We start from the raw sequence: 14520 nt of genomic DNA on the forward strand, positions 1-14520 counted from the left end.
AGAGGTATCTCTGGGCCCTCTTGGTAATGCACATCACATAAGCCTTGCAAGCATTGCAACTAATGAGTTAGTTGTGAGATGATGTATTACGGAACGAGTAAAGAGACTTGCCGGTAACGAGATTGAACTAGGTATTGAGATACCGACGATCGAATCTCGGGCAAGTAACATATCGATGACAAAGGAAACAACGTATGTTGTTATGCGGTCTGACCGATAAAAGATCTTCGTAGAATATGTAGAAGCCAATATGAGCATCCAGGTTCCGCTATTGGTTATTGACCGGAGACGTGTCTCGATCATGTCTACATTGTTATCGAACCCATAGGGTCCGCATGCTTAAGGTTTCGATGACAGTTATATTATGAGTTTATGCATTTTGATGTACCGAAGTTTGTTCGGAGTCCCGGATGTGATCACGAACATGACGAGGAGTCTCGAAATGGTCGAGACATAAAGATTGATATATTGGAAGCCTGTATTTGGATATCGGAAGTGTTCCGGGTGAAATCAGGATTTTACCGGAGTACCGGGAGGTTACCGGAACCCCCCGGGAGGTATATGGGCCTTAGTGGGCTTTAGTGGAAGAGAGAAGAGGTGGCCAGGGCTGGGCTGCGCGCCCCTCCCCCCTAGTCCAAATAGGACAAGGAGAGGGGGTCGGCGCCCCCCTTCCTTCTCTCTCTCCTCTGTCCCCCCTCTCGAATCCTATTCCAACTAGGAAAGGGGGGAATCCTACTCCCAGAGGGAGTAGCACTCCTCCTGGCGCGCCCTCTCCTGGCCGGCCGCACCCCCCCTTTGAACCTTTATATACAAAGGCAGGGAGCACCCCTAGAGAAACAAGTTGATCCACGTGATCATATTCTTAACCGTGTGCGGTGCCCCCTTCCACCATAGTCCTCGATAATATTGTAGCGGTGCTTAGGCGAAGCCCTGCGACAGTGGTACATCAAGATCGTCACCACGCCGTCGTGCTGACGGAACTCTTCCCCGACACTTTGCTGGATCGGAGTCCGGGGATCGTCATCGAGTTGAACGTGTGCTAGAACTCGGAGGTGCCGTAGTTTCGGTGCTTGATCGGTCGGGCCGTGAAGACGTACGACTACATCAACCACGTTGTGCTAACGCTTCCGTTATCGATCTACAAGGGTACGTAGATCACACTCCCCCCTCTCGTTGCTATGCATCACCATGATCTTGCGTGTCCGTAGGAATTTTTTTGAAATTACTACGTTCCCCAACAATACCGTGGGGTATATCCCCGACAATAAGCGTCTTCCTTCCACTATAGGGATGACATCTATCCCAACGATGAGCTGACACGTGCATTATCCGGCGAATGAGAATTTTACATGTGGAAAATCCCCATTGGTCGGGGCTGTTAACGGGTTATCGGATCCAAACCGGAACCTGGTAGCTTAACGACGACCCGTTATGATGGATGCCACGTGTCGGTCACCCTGGACAAAAGCACTTCTATGACGCGTGATTTATTGTCATGGAAGTGGACACTTCTGTGATGATAATTTTGGTAATGTCATGGAACACTTCTACGACATCACAGGTATGATATCTTGATTCTGTCATAAAATCGTCATGGATGTACATGCATGACAAAAAACATGACATACTGTGACAAATACATATCATCACAGAAGTGTATTTTTTTAGTTGCTTTTGTGCGTTTTGGTGTCTACTGATGGAAGTACTCTTATGACGATGGACATCCGATTCCGTACGACACTGCCTTTGAATGACAATGATAATATGACAAGAATCTAGCAGTTGTTTGGACTATCGTACATACATATGATGGAGAAGTGTCGTAAGTATAACAATGCTCGTCCGCTAAATTTTTAATTGGGGTGGGGTCGGGGTTGGTGGCGGGTGGGGGGGGGGAGGGGGACAAATTATATAAGACCAGGTCTCACGGTTAGCAGGTGAGACCCGTCCTGATGGATGACACGTGGCATTCATCAGAATGGGTCTCGCGTGAGACCTGGTCTCATAGAATTCTTTTCGGGGGAGGGGGGCATCAAAATATTTCCTTTCATAGTCATCTCCTTCATCGTTTTACCCTAACCCTCCGCCCTTTATTAGTTTTCGATTCCACCCAAGCCCCGCTCCTTGTAGTCTTCTCTCCCATTTTCCATCCAACGAATCCCTTTTCAACTATTCTCCCATCCATTGACACCACAATTCTCTACTAGTACCTGATCGGGGACATAAGAAGGGGCAAGTAGTAAATTTGATCTCAAGGTTATAAAATATTTTCTTCTTTTCTCGTAAGTTGTTCTTCAAATTGGAGATTTTACCTTTGGGCTTGGAACTTGATTGGGTTGAAAGTTCAGATCTGGTTAACTGAAAATTTCATGTTCATTTGTTGAAAGTAGATCCGGTGAATCAGAGGTTAGTTTTTTATTTGATCGAGAGTAGTTATGATGAACTGAATGTTTGACCAAAAGTAGATCTGCTGAATTTGAAGTCAGATTTTCATTTGGCCAAACATAGATCCGGTGAATTGGAATTTAATTTTCATTTGGATAACCCATGTAAAATTTTCCCTTTTCTATTCTTTTCGGTTTTCCACCGTTTTGCAGTTGTTTTTGTTCGTCCTTTTCTCTCTCTCTCTTTATATCCATTCTTTTTCCTTTTCTGGCCTTATAGCAACTTCAACGCGACGACCCATTTCGTCTGCGTGCGTCCGTTTGGGTCGGCGCGGACAAAAATGTCGGCCCAACGCGCTGACCCAAACGGACGCGCGTCCGCTTTTCATCCGCCTGCTGACCCATTTCCGACCCATTTTTGAGCCAGATTTGCATCGGCGCGGACACGAGATGGACGCACGCCCACCTACTCCTCCCTCTGGCCCGCTGGTCGATGACGACCTCCATCATTTCCCTCCATTTCCCCCCAAAACCATCCCACCCACGCACGCTCCCGCCGCTCCCGCCGCTCGCCATGAACGTCGGCCTCGATGCCGCCACCGGCCTCGCTTCCCTCGCCTTGTCCGGCATCACGACCGCCCCCTCCGGCAAAGGCAAGCCTCGCCCCCTGCAAGACCGCCATCGCGCCCAAGCCGAAGAAGAAGTTGACGAGCGACGAGTGGGCAAGAGAGTCGGCGAAGAGAAAGGGCTGGAGGCACGCGACGGACACGAGGGAGGAAGCCATCGCGACGGCCACCATCGCCGCCGCCGCGCAGTAGGAGACCACCAATGCCCGCGTCATGGCGGCAACGAGGGAGGCGCTGGTGTACCTAGGGTTAAACATTGGCCAGCACGACCTCGTCAACACCGCCGTGACCGCGGCTAGAACCGGCTCCTCTGGGTTTCCTCGGATGGTGCTGCCTGACTCACCCCATGCGTCGGCGACACAACTGATGCCCGGTTTCCACGTCTACCCGCAGGCCTCCCGATTCTCCAGGGAGTGGTCGCCCGAGGTGAGCATGGTGGCGTCTTCCACGCCCGTGCCCGTGTCCCATCGACCTCAACGCCACACCGATGGCCGATGGCTCGTCATCAGGAGGGGTGAGGAAACGCGCGCGACACATGCCAGACGACATGGTGCCGGGCGCATGCAACCTGTTCGACGGAATGCCGGCCTCTGGCAACGACGACTACATGCAAAACATCATCTTCGAGGGTGGTGCAGCGTTCGCTGGCGGTGTCGCCGTGGCCGGCTACGATCCCGAAGAGACACAAAGCCAGGACAACTGAGGGCCATTCACGCCGTCCACCTTTGATCAAGATCAGGTCGCCTTCATGCATGATCAGGTCGGCTTGGACTGCTTCCCACTCGACCATGAGTTTTCAGACGACTATGGACAAGAGGAAGAGGATGAGTTGGACATCGAAGGGGAGTCTTTGTTCGAGGACGAGCTCGCCAACCAAGCCGCCTGGGGGAAGCTGAAGTGCAAGAGCAGGCGGACCAAGACGTACACGACGGCCGAGGACAAGCTTCTTTGTTGAGTGTTGGAGGGACATTGGGCAAGACCCCAAGACCGGCACCGAACAAAAGGCATCAACCTTTTGGACTCGTGTCCATCGTGAGTCCCATGAGTGCAAGAAGTTTCCACTATACCAAATGCAAAGCACGCGCGGATGGGTGTCCATTTCGAAGCGTTGGAAGGTGATCTAACAAGAGTGCAACAAGTTTTGTGCCACTCTTGAGAGCATCAATGCACGCCCCGTGAGCGGCATCGGCATGCAAGACATGGTATGCTAGCAAGCGGCCCTCTTTTGTGTCATTCCGTTTATGCTTGCATGTCCATTTCCATATCCATTTGCCAATATGCTTGCATGCAATTCATTTGTAGGCATTCCAAGCTTTGAACTTTTGAAGGCATTCAAGGTCCAACGTGATGGCAAGTGCTTCAACCTCTCCCATTGTTGGAGGGTTATCAAAGACGAGGAGAAGTTCAAGGCACAATATGCCGCCCTCAAGTCGCGTGGGGGGAAGAAGGCCGTGGAGGAGGAAGACAGCGAGAAGCCACGACCGCGGGGGAAGACCAACTCCAAGAAGGAGGACAAACGGGATGAGGCATCAAACGCCTTGATCGCAAGCGTGGAGGGCATGATGACCAAGAAGGACTCAAGGGAGGAGAAGCGCCGACGATACAAGGAAGAACAAAATGAACGCCTTCATGGAGATCCAAAGTAGGAGGCTTGACATGGAGGTGGAGAAGCAAGCCAAGATGCTAGAGATGGAGGCGGAGAAACAAGCCAAGATGCTAGAGATCGAGGCCGCCAACGCCAAGACCAAGGCGAAAGAAGTGGCTCTCATGAGCATGATGACGGGGGTGAAGATCATCAAGGTGGATCTCAACACCGTGTCGCCAAGAAAGAGGCCGTGGTTCGAGAAGATGCAGGTCGACATGCTCAAGTTTGACGACTAGTGATCTATGACGGCGAGCGCCATCCTTTTTTGTATTCCGGCAAGTGTACTGGCATGACCACGGCCGCGATGGCATGGTCGAACTCTCCCACCTTTTTTCTGTGTGCTGGCATGTGTGCCGGCCGTTGGCAAGTGCGTCAACTGAACTGCGTGCTGTTTTTCTGAAGCTGGTATTGTATGCCGGCGCTGGTATGGTGCCAACATGAACTTCAGGCGATGACATGGCCGCTGGCATAATCTATGGCCGCGGGCCTTTTTCAAAATTTACGTGCGGACATGAAATGGGTCATCGCCATTGGACGCACCTCCTACTCAAATCTTAGAAAGGGCAGACGCCAAGCGGGCGACCGATCTAAACGGACAAAAAATGAATAAAAGCGTCGTCCGTTTAGGTCGACGCGTTAGCTGATACGATGATACTGATTTGTTATTTTCCGATGATACTGATTTGTTATTTTCTCTAATAGGAGAAAATATATTGATTGGTTACTGTGATGAATGTTGATTTGTTATTTGCCTAGAGTATCCGTCGAGCATTAGCTGCCGTTGGATTCAGGTGCAGGTGTGAGCACTTTTTCTCATGAGCGGACAAAGATAACTCCATCCTCATGGTTGTCCACCAAACACTAGCTATTATACTCGCTGGTTCTGAGAAATTTACTCAAATTCTTTTCAGAAGCTCGCAAATTGAATTAGTATCGGGCCTTGATCTGTGAGGATTCAGGTGATGGTGCACCGCTTAGAATTCCGGCATCTCCATGTCGACGGTGTTCATCATCATCTTGTAAAGAAAGTTCCCCTCTCCCTTATTCATCGTCACTGATTTCTCCCCTCGGACGCCCTCTTCCCCACTCCCACTCGTTGTTCTTCTCTTCCCCGCAATTTCCCGGGCCGACGGCGACGGGGCCGGGGGCGGGGCGCATAAAGCAAAGGGCAACTGCCTACTGGCACTGGATTAGCGTCGATTAATTCCTCTTTTGTTCTTGGTAAGGAAACCCTAGCTTGACGGACGAACTGTTCTAGGGTGTTGATTTGTTTTTGGGATTCTTTCCTTGCTGTGGCGGTGAGCAATCAGAATCAAAACCTGAATCTTTCTTTCGTTTCCCGTCCAGCTAATCGCCGATTGATTGCTGCTTTGTGCCATACTAATAATTATTCTGTTCCATGGTCCGATTAGGTTCCTCTACTTCCGCGCGCAAGATCGGTCCGAGGCGCGGCGGCTAATCCCGTCGGAAAATCGAGGGTCCAACTGAAGCCGATATGCCCAACGTCAAGTCCGCCGCTGGTGCCGGTGCCATCCCTGCCGGATCCTCCGTCGGCGACGGCGAGGTGGAGGCAGGGTTCGCCAAGCTGCAGGGTGAGGATTTCGAGTACTACATGCAGACCTACTCCATCATGCTGGGCCGCAACAGCAAGAAATCCACGGTGGATGTGGATCTCTCCAGCCTTGGTGGGGGGATGAACATCTCGCGCCACCACGCGCGGATATTCTACGACTTCCAGCGCCGCCGCTTCGCGCTGGATGTCATCGGCAAGAACGGCTGCCTGGTTGAGGGTGTCCTGCACCTCCCTGGGAACCCTCCTGTTAAGCTTGACTCGCAGGACCTCCTTCAGATTGGAGACAAGAAGTTTTATTTCCTCTTGCCCACGAGGTCTATCTTTGCCTCGTTCGCTGCTCGGCAAGCCCCTGTTATTCCTCCGCAGATCCCGCCGCTAGCTTATGCGCGGCCAGGGCACCCTCGTGTGCCCGATTTCCATGACCGCTTCTCTGAAGGTGATTATGGCCGGGACAGTGATGACATTGGGAATGGTGTTGGGGAAGGTGGAATGAAGGGCAAGCTGAAGAGAACCAAGAAGTCTCCCGGAGATTTGGACATCTATGGTGGGCACAGAATCAATGTTGAAGCAATAGGAACATTGGGTGAAGGTGATACATTATCCTTGCTCATCGTCTTGTTTTTCTTCTAAAAGATATGCAGAGTTGATGATGATTTTGCACTCAAATTTAGCTGTACCTTTTCATGTGGTTATAGTAATATAATGATTAAAGATGATATGCCAACGTTCATATTAGAGACAGATATACACATTATAACGTAAATGTACTGTTACGGGAACTATCTATCTGTATAATTCTCTTATGGAACTCTGACTAGACGTTTACTGTAGGTCAGCATACATTATTAGTTGCTGTTGCAAGTTTTATTATGTAAGAGCATTATGCTTTATTTATCATGATGTGTAAACATAACTGCATCTCCTATGTTGTTACCTTTAAGAGAAAAGGTAGCAGAGATGCAGTTATATTTGCACATCAAAAGATACACATCCAGATGCTTCAATCTGAATGTCTTGATGTTTTCCATTCTTATTGTCTAGAGATAAATTAAAGTACATTATCTAGGCTATTTCTATCACTGTAGCAGCTGACATACTGTCAAGAACTATGAATAAATTGTACTCCCTCCGTTCCATGATATAGGTCTAGAAGCTGTTGGTGAACTTTGTTCCTGTTTGCAGTTCTGGACCTCGATTCCAAAGCTGTTACTGCATTCTGTTTATTTCAGCTTATTCCATTGAAAGACCAAAATCATTACCTTTTAACATGTGAGGAAGTATTTGTTTGATCTGAACTGAACTGACTTCTTTTTTTGCAGACAACAGATCAGAAATAAGATCAAGGGGTGACAAGGATGTGGACAACCAGCACCTTCAAACGGAAGAGAAGGAAGTCGTGTCATCTGTTGCGACTGTGTTATCTGACCTCTGTGGCCCCGGAGAATGGATGCCTATGAAAACACTCCATACAGAGGTTTGTCATGGAAAAACACACATATTTCGTATCTCACTTCTATGTTTAAGCTAAGGTATGCTATATTACCCCAAATTAGTCCAACCCGTCTTGTGTGAAACAACTGGATCTAACTCTGGCTTGGAAATTTTAAATGCACAGAAAGTAGCTTACTCTTTTGATACATTAAAGGGGCAAGGCGGTATCATCTCAGTTTAATTTTTTGAAATAGAATATCATTACAACTGACGACATTAACAAATGACTTATTGATTCAAAAGGATAATAACCTAAACTGCATTCTGAGAATATCATCTAGGGATAGAAGTCAGGTGCTAGCATCCCTGCCTGTCTAATACTCCCTCCATTCACTATTATAAAATGTTCTAACTTTTTTCTGAATTAGATGTATATGGACGCATTTTAGTGTGTTTGTTCACTCATTTCAGTCCGCTGTAGTCCATGTTGAAATATCCAAAACATCTTATAATAGTGAACGAAGGGAGTAGCTTAGTTGTATCCCGTAGGTGTATGTACAATAGCTTATCAAAACAACCATATAAATTCATGAAGGCACCAGTTGTAGGCGCATAGGCTATAATAGGGCTTTTAGCATGTTAATGCATGACTCTGCCTGGTACCATCCCTCATTTGTCAGTTGTCACTCTGAACATGTTTTGCACTGAATGTTGTCGCTTGGGATTTGTGGAGCTGTGACTCGCGGCAGAAGATTTTGTACTGATACTTACATAGTCTTGTACAAGTAATGGGAAAGACTTGCAAGTATATCTTGTTATAGCTATCTTAAATTTTTCACTGTTAAATTTATTAATACTAGTGCTACATACTGGGATGTCCTTTCTATTCTGGTTCAGGTCACAACATTATCATGATTACTGATGTTGTTCTGCTTACCACCGGCTGCCAATTCAGAACCCCCTTGTTTTAGTTTCCCTTTTCTGATGATCTCCTTTTTCTTCACTCACCCAGCCATGTAAAAGCTTAGCAAACTGTTACAGTTACAATCAGTGTTTGCAATCTCTTAACCGTTTGTTTGGCTACTCGCAGCTTATGGACCAGTTTGGCAATGTGTGGCACCACAGCAGGGTGCGGAAGTACCTGACGGCGGATGACTGGTCGGTGATAGAAGCCAAGGGGAGGCCATGGTACGGGCTGCTGGGGCTGCTCAGGAAGTACCCGGAGCACTTCGTCATCAACACGAAATCCAAGGGCAGGGCGATCTCGGAGTTCGTCTCGCTGGTTTCCTTGCTCTCCTGACCAGCGAGGTGAGGCTGTCCCCAAAGCTTTGCTTGGGTATTGTTCTGCATCCTTGCCGTCGCCGTCAGTCGGTCGGTTCGTTCATGTCTGGAAGGTCGAGTGGCGTCCTGATTTGCCTCTGCAGTTTTGCATCAGTTAAATGAACTTTGCTGTAATGTACTGTACACCTGGCTGGTTTCCTCCGTGTTTTTTACCTGTAGCTCTAGTGTGGAGAATGTTATGCGGAAACAGGACTTTTAAGTAGTTTGCAGTTCGCTCCTCTTCAGGTTTAATGTTGCCTCTTTGAACTACAGAACTTAGGGCGTCCTGAATCCTGATCGCGTGACATGGCGGCCGGCGGCAGCGACACTGATGCTGGGACCGTGGCGCCATTGTTCCCAGCAGCAGCCGTGTGGCACGCAGCCCTGTTATTTGCCGTGCCTAGCATGCTGGTCCATTGTTGTTGTGTTTTTTTCCTGAGACAAGTGGTGGTTTTTGGTGGGAGCGAAAGGCAAACTCGTGCTGTCGGGCATGGGCCGTGGGAGTGGAGGCCATCTGGTACACCCCAGGCCCAGGAGGCAGCCTCTTGATGCAAAAAACCTATTCTTTCAAGGAAAAGACCTTTATAATTCAGTGTAGTTCTTCACTGACTATTCTAGTGTAGTTTGACTCAAGTATACGTTTTCTGACGTCTCAGATTGCATGCATTTCTTAAACAGTATTGCACACTACTAACTAAAAAACTAGTACTTTATTGACAGGAAGTTAATCTTTACCTTATATATACATATATATATATATATATATATATATATATACTAATAAAGCGGCTATCGCTTCTGGTCGTCCGTCATTAAAATTACCCTTTAAGTTTGTAAAAATTACCCACCAATGCCATTCATAAGTGGGAAAACGATTCAAGTTTTCGGACCAAAAATTACCGCCTCTTTCGTGGTCATATACGGGCGCGACAAGAATAAGTTACAGAATGATAAGCAGCAGAGTGGTTGGTTGATCTCTCCTGTAGCAATGGTGCCAGGGTTCAAATCCCATGTGCAGGGCTTTACTCCCCTGTTTTTTTCATTTTACTTTTTTGTCTTTTCTTTTCTCATTTTGTTATAATATTCTAAAAGTTGCGAGTTTTCAAAAAAAGTTTGAGAAATCATAAAAACATATGTGAAATCAAAAATGTTTAGAAAATCATAAAATTCTTGCAGATTCAAATTTTTTTGGTGTTTTTGTAAAACTGTTCACAAAATTATAAAAAATCACAATTTGGAAAAAATGGTCGGGAAATAAAATCATGTTCATGATTTTGAAAAAATGATCGTGTATTCAAAACATATTTGGGAATCTGAAAAAAATGTCCATTCACAAATAAAAATAAAAATTGTTTTTAAAATTTTGTTCCCCAATTTTTTTAAAAAAGTTCGTCGATTCAAAAAATGTTTGTTGAGTCAAAAAAGTTAATGAATTCGAAACCGATTCATACATTTCAAAAAATTGTAAACAAAACTAATGTTCATGATTTTTTTTTGAGAAAATCAAAAATTTCAAAACAAAATTGTCGATTCAAAAAATTGTTCACTAATTCAAAAGTATTTTATGTCTAGGACGAAAGTCTTTATATATCTTGGCGTTGGGAGTAGTTCGTGGTCAATGAGATTTGTTTTTAAAGTTTTAAACGTTCCCTTGCGCAACATAATGATAAGTGTGGCATGCACCGGCAAATTCATAGCCTTGGGATTTACCGCGGAATGCATTGTGATCATGTGGACATCGCGACTATCATCGTCTAGGGTGAGAAAAATAAATAAATGGCAACATGGTGAGCCACTATGTTAAAATAGAGTATGCTCATATATCAGGATATTGAGTCATACTTATTTGGTGAGCCATAATTTTTTGTCTTCCGTTGCAACGCACGGGTATATTTGCTAGTAAGTATATAATATGCAAAGAATCCCTCGCTTGGTAGTTTCCTTTCTTTCCTACCACGCAATCAATCTCTTGCTTACTTAAAACTAAAAGTAGAGTAAAAATAGGAGAGCCAAAATTTACACTTGCTAAATCCTTCTTTGACTTTGCTAGGCTTACGGAAGGATTCTCACACGATAGCTTTTACGGACTGATGTGTGAACTTATGATTGAAGAAGATTAGGGAGGAGGGAGACCCACCCCTGAAAATCATAGATCGATTGGTGAGAAATGTGTTCTTAAAATCAATCCGTGCGAGTCTTTCCGTAAGTGCAGCATTTTTTATCCTTCTTTGGTCCTAAAGTGCGCAATGCTACATCTACGGAAAGTTCCTTACGGACCACACAGTTGCTAAATCCTTCCTTATTCTTTTTTGTGTGTAATGCTACATCTACAGGGAGTGAGCCTTGGTTGGCACATGGTGCTTAAGGATTTCTCTTCTATTAAAAAATGCCTCGAAGGGCTAACCTTGGAAGGTCTTTTCTTTTTGAAATCAAGGTGAGTTTAGCATTTTCGTTCTAAAATTGACTCCTAATACAACATCCTTGTTAAGTCACGCTACTTTTGTAATAGCAACCTTTGGATTCATTAGTGTCACATGTTGAAACATTTGATTTACAATGGTGCCAACACAAGATTCATGGGAAGTGTCAATTATGTCCATGAGGGGTTGCAAATTCGTGATGACGGCCATCGGGGAGACAGTTCAAATGACAGGATGTGATGATGAGTGGCAATGCTATAAGCAAATAGTGAATGTGCCTGCAAGCTAGTTGTGGTCCAAATCAACAGTGAATGCGGAAGTTGAAGTATTGTAAGGGGGTTGTGACTGAAAATCAAGTACGCAAGAATAAAGTAAAAGTACAAGAGAATAATGGAAATGATGAAATCTGTAATAGGGCTAACACGTTCTCAGTGAATTCGGATCCACCACTAGTATGTGTGTTACGTGATTGCGCAAATACATAATTTTATGTTTAGAATCCACCTCAAATGTTTTTATTAGTGAATGGAGCCAACATAGATACATGCATACATCCAGTAGCTGTGTGTCACATACGTCACCATCGTTCCTCCCCACATTCAGGTCACGAAAACAAGATTAAGAGTTTCCCCGTGGACGCGAATAAATGTGGTCTCCGTTAATCCCCTATTAGAGATCAAGGAAGGAGGGAAGTATCTTCTGTCATCATAGTACCTGATCAACCCACCATCGCAACAATAGTAATATCCTTCTCGTCCATAAAGGCAAATGTAGTGTGACGGACTTCACATAACATCGGGAAGAATATTAACATAAACATATAGAAGATAATCGTGTATCTTATCGATGTTCAGCTGATACACATACTACTAGGGTTCCTCCATATCTTAGAAAGCTTTGGGGCTTACTCGGACAAGGAGACAACTAGCATCATCAAAATGGCCAGGACAATAATAGATGAAGGATTAGTGTAACAAACGTATGAATGCACACTAGGCCTTGGTATTACAGAGAAATGAATGGGGTGTTGGTGATGAGGACGTGGATGATAATGATGAAGGTTGATGCCGGAGTATCCTTGATTGGGTGGATGGCGTGATTGTGTCCTTCTTCCCATTCCCTCTCTGGAAGTTGCTTCGTATAGTATCAAAGTTGCTTACAAAAGAAACTCATCAAAACATACTCATATGGGGTCAAATGCAAAGAGCTCGCCGCGAGGGTTTCAACGATGAGGATGGATTGTAAATTTCGTGCCTGGTTGAATAGTCATAGCATTTTGAATTGTTTCATGAATAAAATAATTGTCAAAACAACAGTGATACAAATGCAATGCATGTTGAGTTTGTGTCAAGTTGGGTTACATTTGGACTTGATATTGTACTAGCATGGGTAGGATACAGTTAATGCCAGTGTTGGACATGTTGTACCCTTGCCCTAGGAAGGGATAGGTAGCACGCAAGGGCGGGGAACGCAACCCCTTTTTTTGGCTTTCGACTTTCAATCTTTCATATCTTTTGAACCATAAGTTCAAATTTAGTTTCGTTTGCATATTTGTGTTTCTGGCGATGAGAGTTTCAAATGAGATCCATTCTAAATATGTTTACGAGTTTTTGAAACTTCATTAAGTTTTAACTTCTGAAACTTGGTATGAGCGGTCGACAAAATCGCAAGGTTCAGAACCTAAGACCGACAAGATTGTAAGTTTCACAAACTAAAACTTAAAATTTGTCGTGCCTCATGCGGGATCGAATGACTTCATGGATCACGAGGCAATCGGGTGGCTGACACGGTTGGGCAGGTGCGTGCCTCTGCACCTGCGTGCCCCTGCAAGTTTCCACCCCTAGCTTTCTATATAATGATGGGGCACCCCAAGTTATAAATCCATGACAAAAAAGGCTCCACCGAATGCGGATCGCCTCCAGGCGACGGCTGACGCTGGCACCAGGGTGGTCGCCGGCGACGATGCCAGGTATTGAATCTAGGTTCTCATGCCTGGATACGGCTGATGCTGTCGATGCGCCACAAGTGGGGGAAGTCTTCGCTATTGATGACTCTTCTGCGCAATCTACTGTGGTACGTCGGAGGAAGACCGATGAAAAGCTGGCCGCCGAGTTTTGGGCGGACATTGGCTACCCGACGCCGGCGTCGAGGGTGTGGGAGAGATCGTCAACTCGACGGAAAGGTGAGGTTTTTCGTGTGTGCAGGTCGGAGGCGCGCGGGGATTCGAACTCCAAGGAGGTTGCGGCGAACTCCGCCTCGACCGGGTCGGAGGTGCACGGGGATTCCTACCCGAAGGCGGATGCGGCAAACTCCAACTCGATTGGGCCGGAGGTTTCACCAAGGATGCCGGCTGCGGATATGCGAGGTGTCGTCGGGGTGCCGGCTTGGTCTAGGGCGCTCGTCAAGCCGTGGGTCGGTTCGACCCCGCCTCCTCAGGTATCACCTCTTCGAACGCTCGGCGACCTGTTACCGCATGCATGTCGCGGCGAGGAGAAAGCTTCGCCGCGAACCAGTTCGCGGGCGTTCACTCTTGGACCGCCAGAGCGGGGTGCCTCGTCGAGCGCTACTCCCGATTCGGTGATTGCGGCGGGGCCACATCAGACTCAGGACCAGACATATCCTAGGCGTTCACTTCGAATGGTTAATCTAAACCGTTTGCTTGGGCACTTGTGGAACCAGACGGAGAAAGTTGTGAACCCTAATTTCATTCGCTCCTTCGCGTCCGTCGTCCGCTTTCCTGTTATGACGCGAGGCGATCCGGCAGCACCGCCCCGCCTCAACTCTGGTTACCATGCCCGCTCAACTCCTGGCTCCGCCCAGCCGCCCGATCCTAGTCCGCCAGGAGGAGCCCCGGGGCTTTACTCCTGGGGTTTATCAGCTGGTGCAGCCGACGCAGCCACTTGCACTGCCGGGATGCTTGGCGCCGGCGCAACAACAATTAGTCTACCAGCCGTCAGTGTAACACCAACAAGTCTACCAGGTGTCACTACAAAAAAAAGACACATCCGTGACATTTTGGGCCGAACGAATTTTTTTTCTGTCATACATATGACACTTCTATGACGATAATTGTGACAAAACCCGGTATCATCATAGATGTGGTGGGCTCCTACTTCTATGA

General features: G+C 46.6%; 1 protein-coding gene across 2 annotated transcripts; it reads left to right on the forward strand.

Moving 5' to 3' along the window:
- The first annotated feature begins 5475 nt into the window (after positions 1 to 5475).
- On the forward strand, positions 5476 to 9231 carry LOC119328999 (FHA domain-containing protein FHA2-like). Of its 2 annotated transcripts, none has more exons than XM_037601981.1 (4): positions 5476 to 5953; positions 6068 to 6817; positions 7548 to 7702; positions 8750 to 9231. In XM_037601981.1, exons 2-4 carry the CDS (start codon positions 6151 to 6153, stop codon positions 8957 to 8959), a joined length of 1032 nt encoding a protein of 343 aa, XP_037457878.1. In that variant the 5' UTR covers positions 5476 to 5953; positions 6068 to 6150; the 3' UTR covers positions 8960 to 9231. The 2 variants fall into 2 exon arrangements, with proteins under 2 accessions (XP_037457878.1, XP_037457877.1); XM_037601980.1 differs by having other exon boundaries at positions 5477 to 5876.
- Positions 9232 to 14520: the final 5289 nt, after the last annotated feature.

This window comes from Triticum dicoccoides, chromosome 7A (assembly GCF_002162155.2).
Source record: "Triticum dicoccoides isolate Atlit2015 ecotype Zavitan chromosome 7A, WEW_v2.0, whole genome shotgun sequence".
NCBI lineage: Eukaryota > Viridiplantae > Streptophyta > Magnoliopsida > Poales > Poaceae > Triticum > Triticum dicoccoides.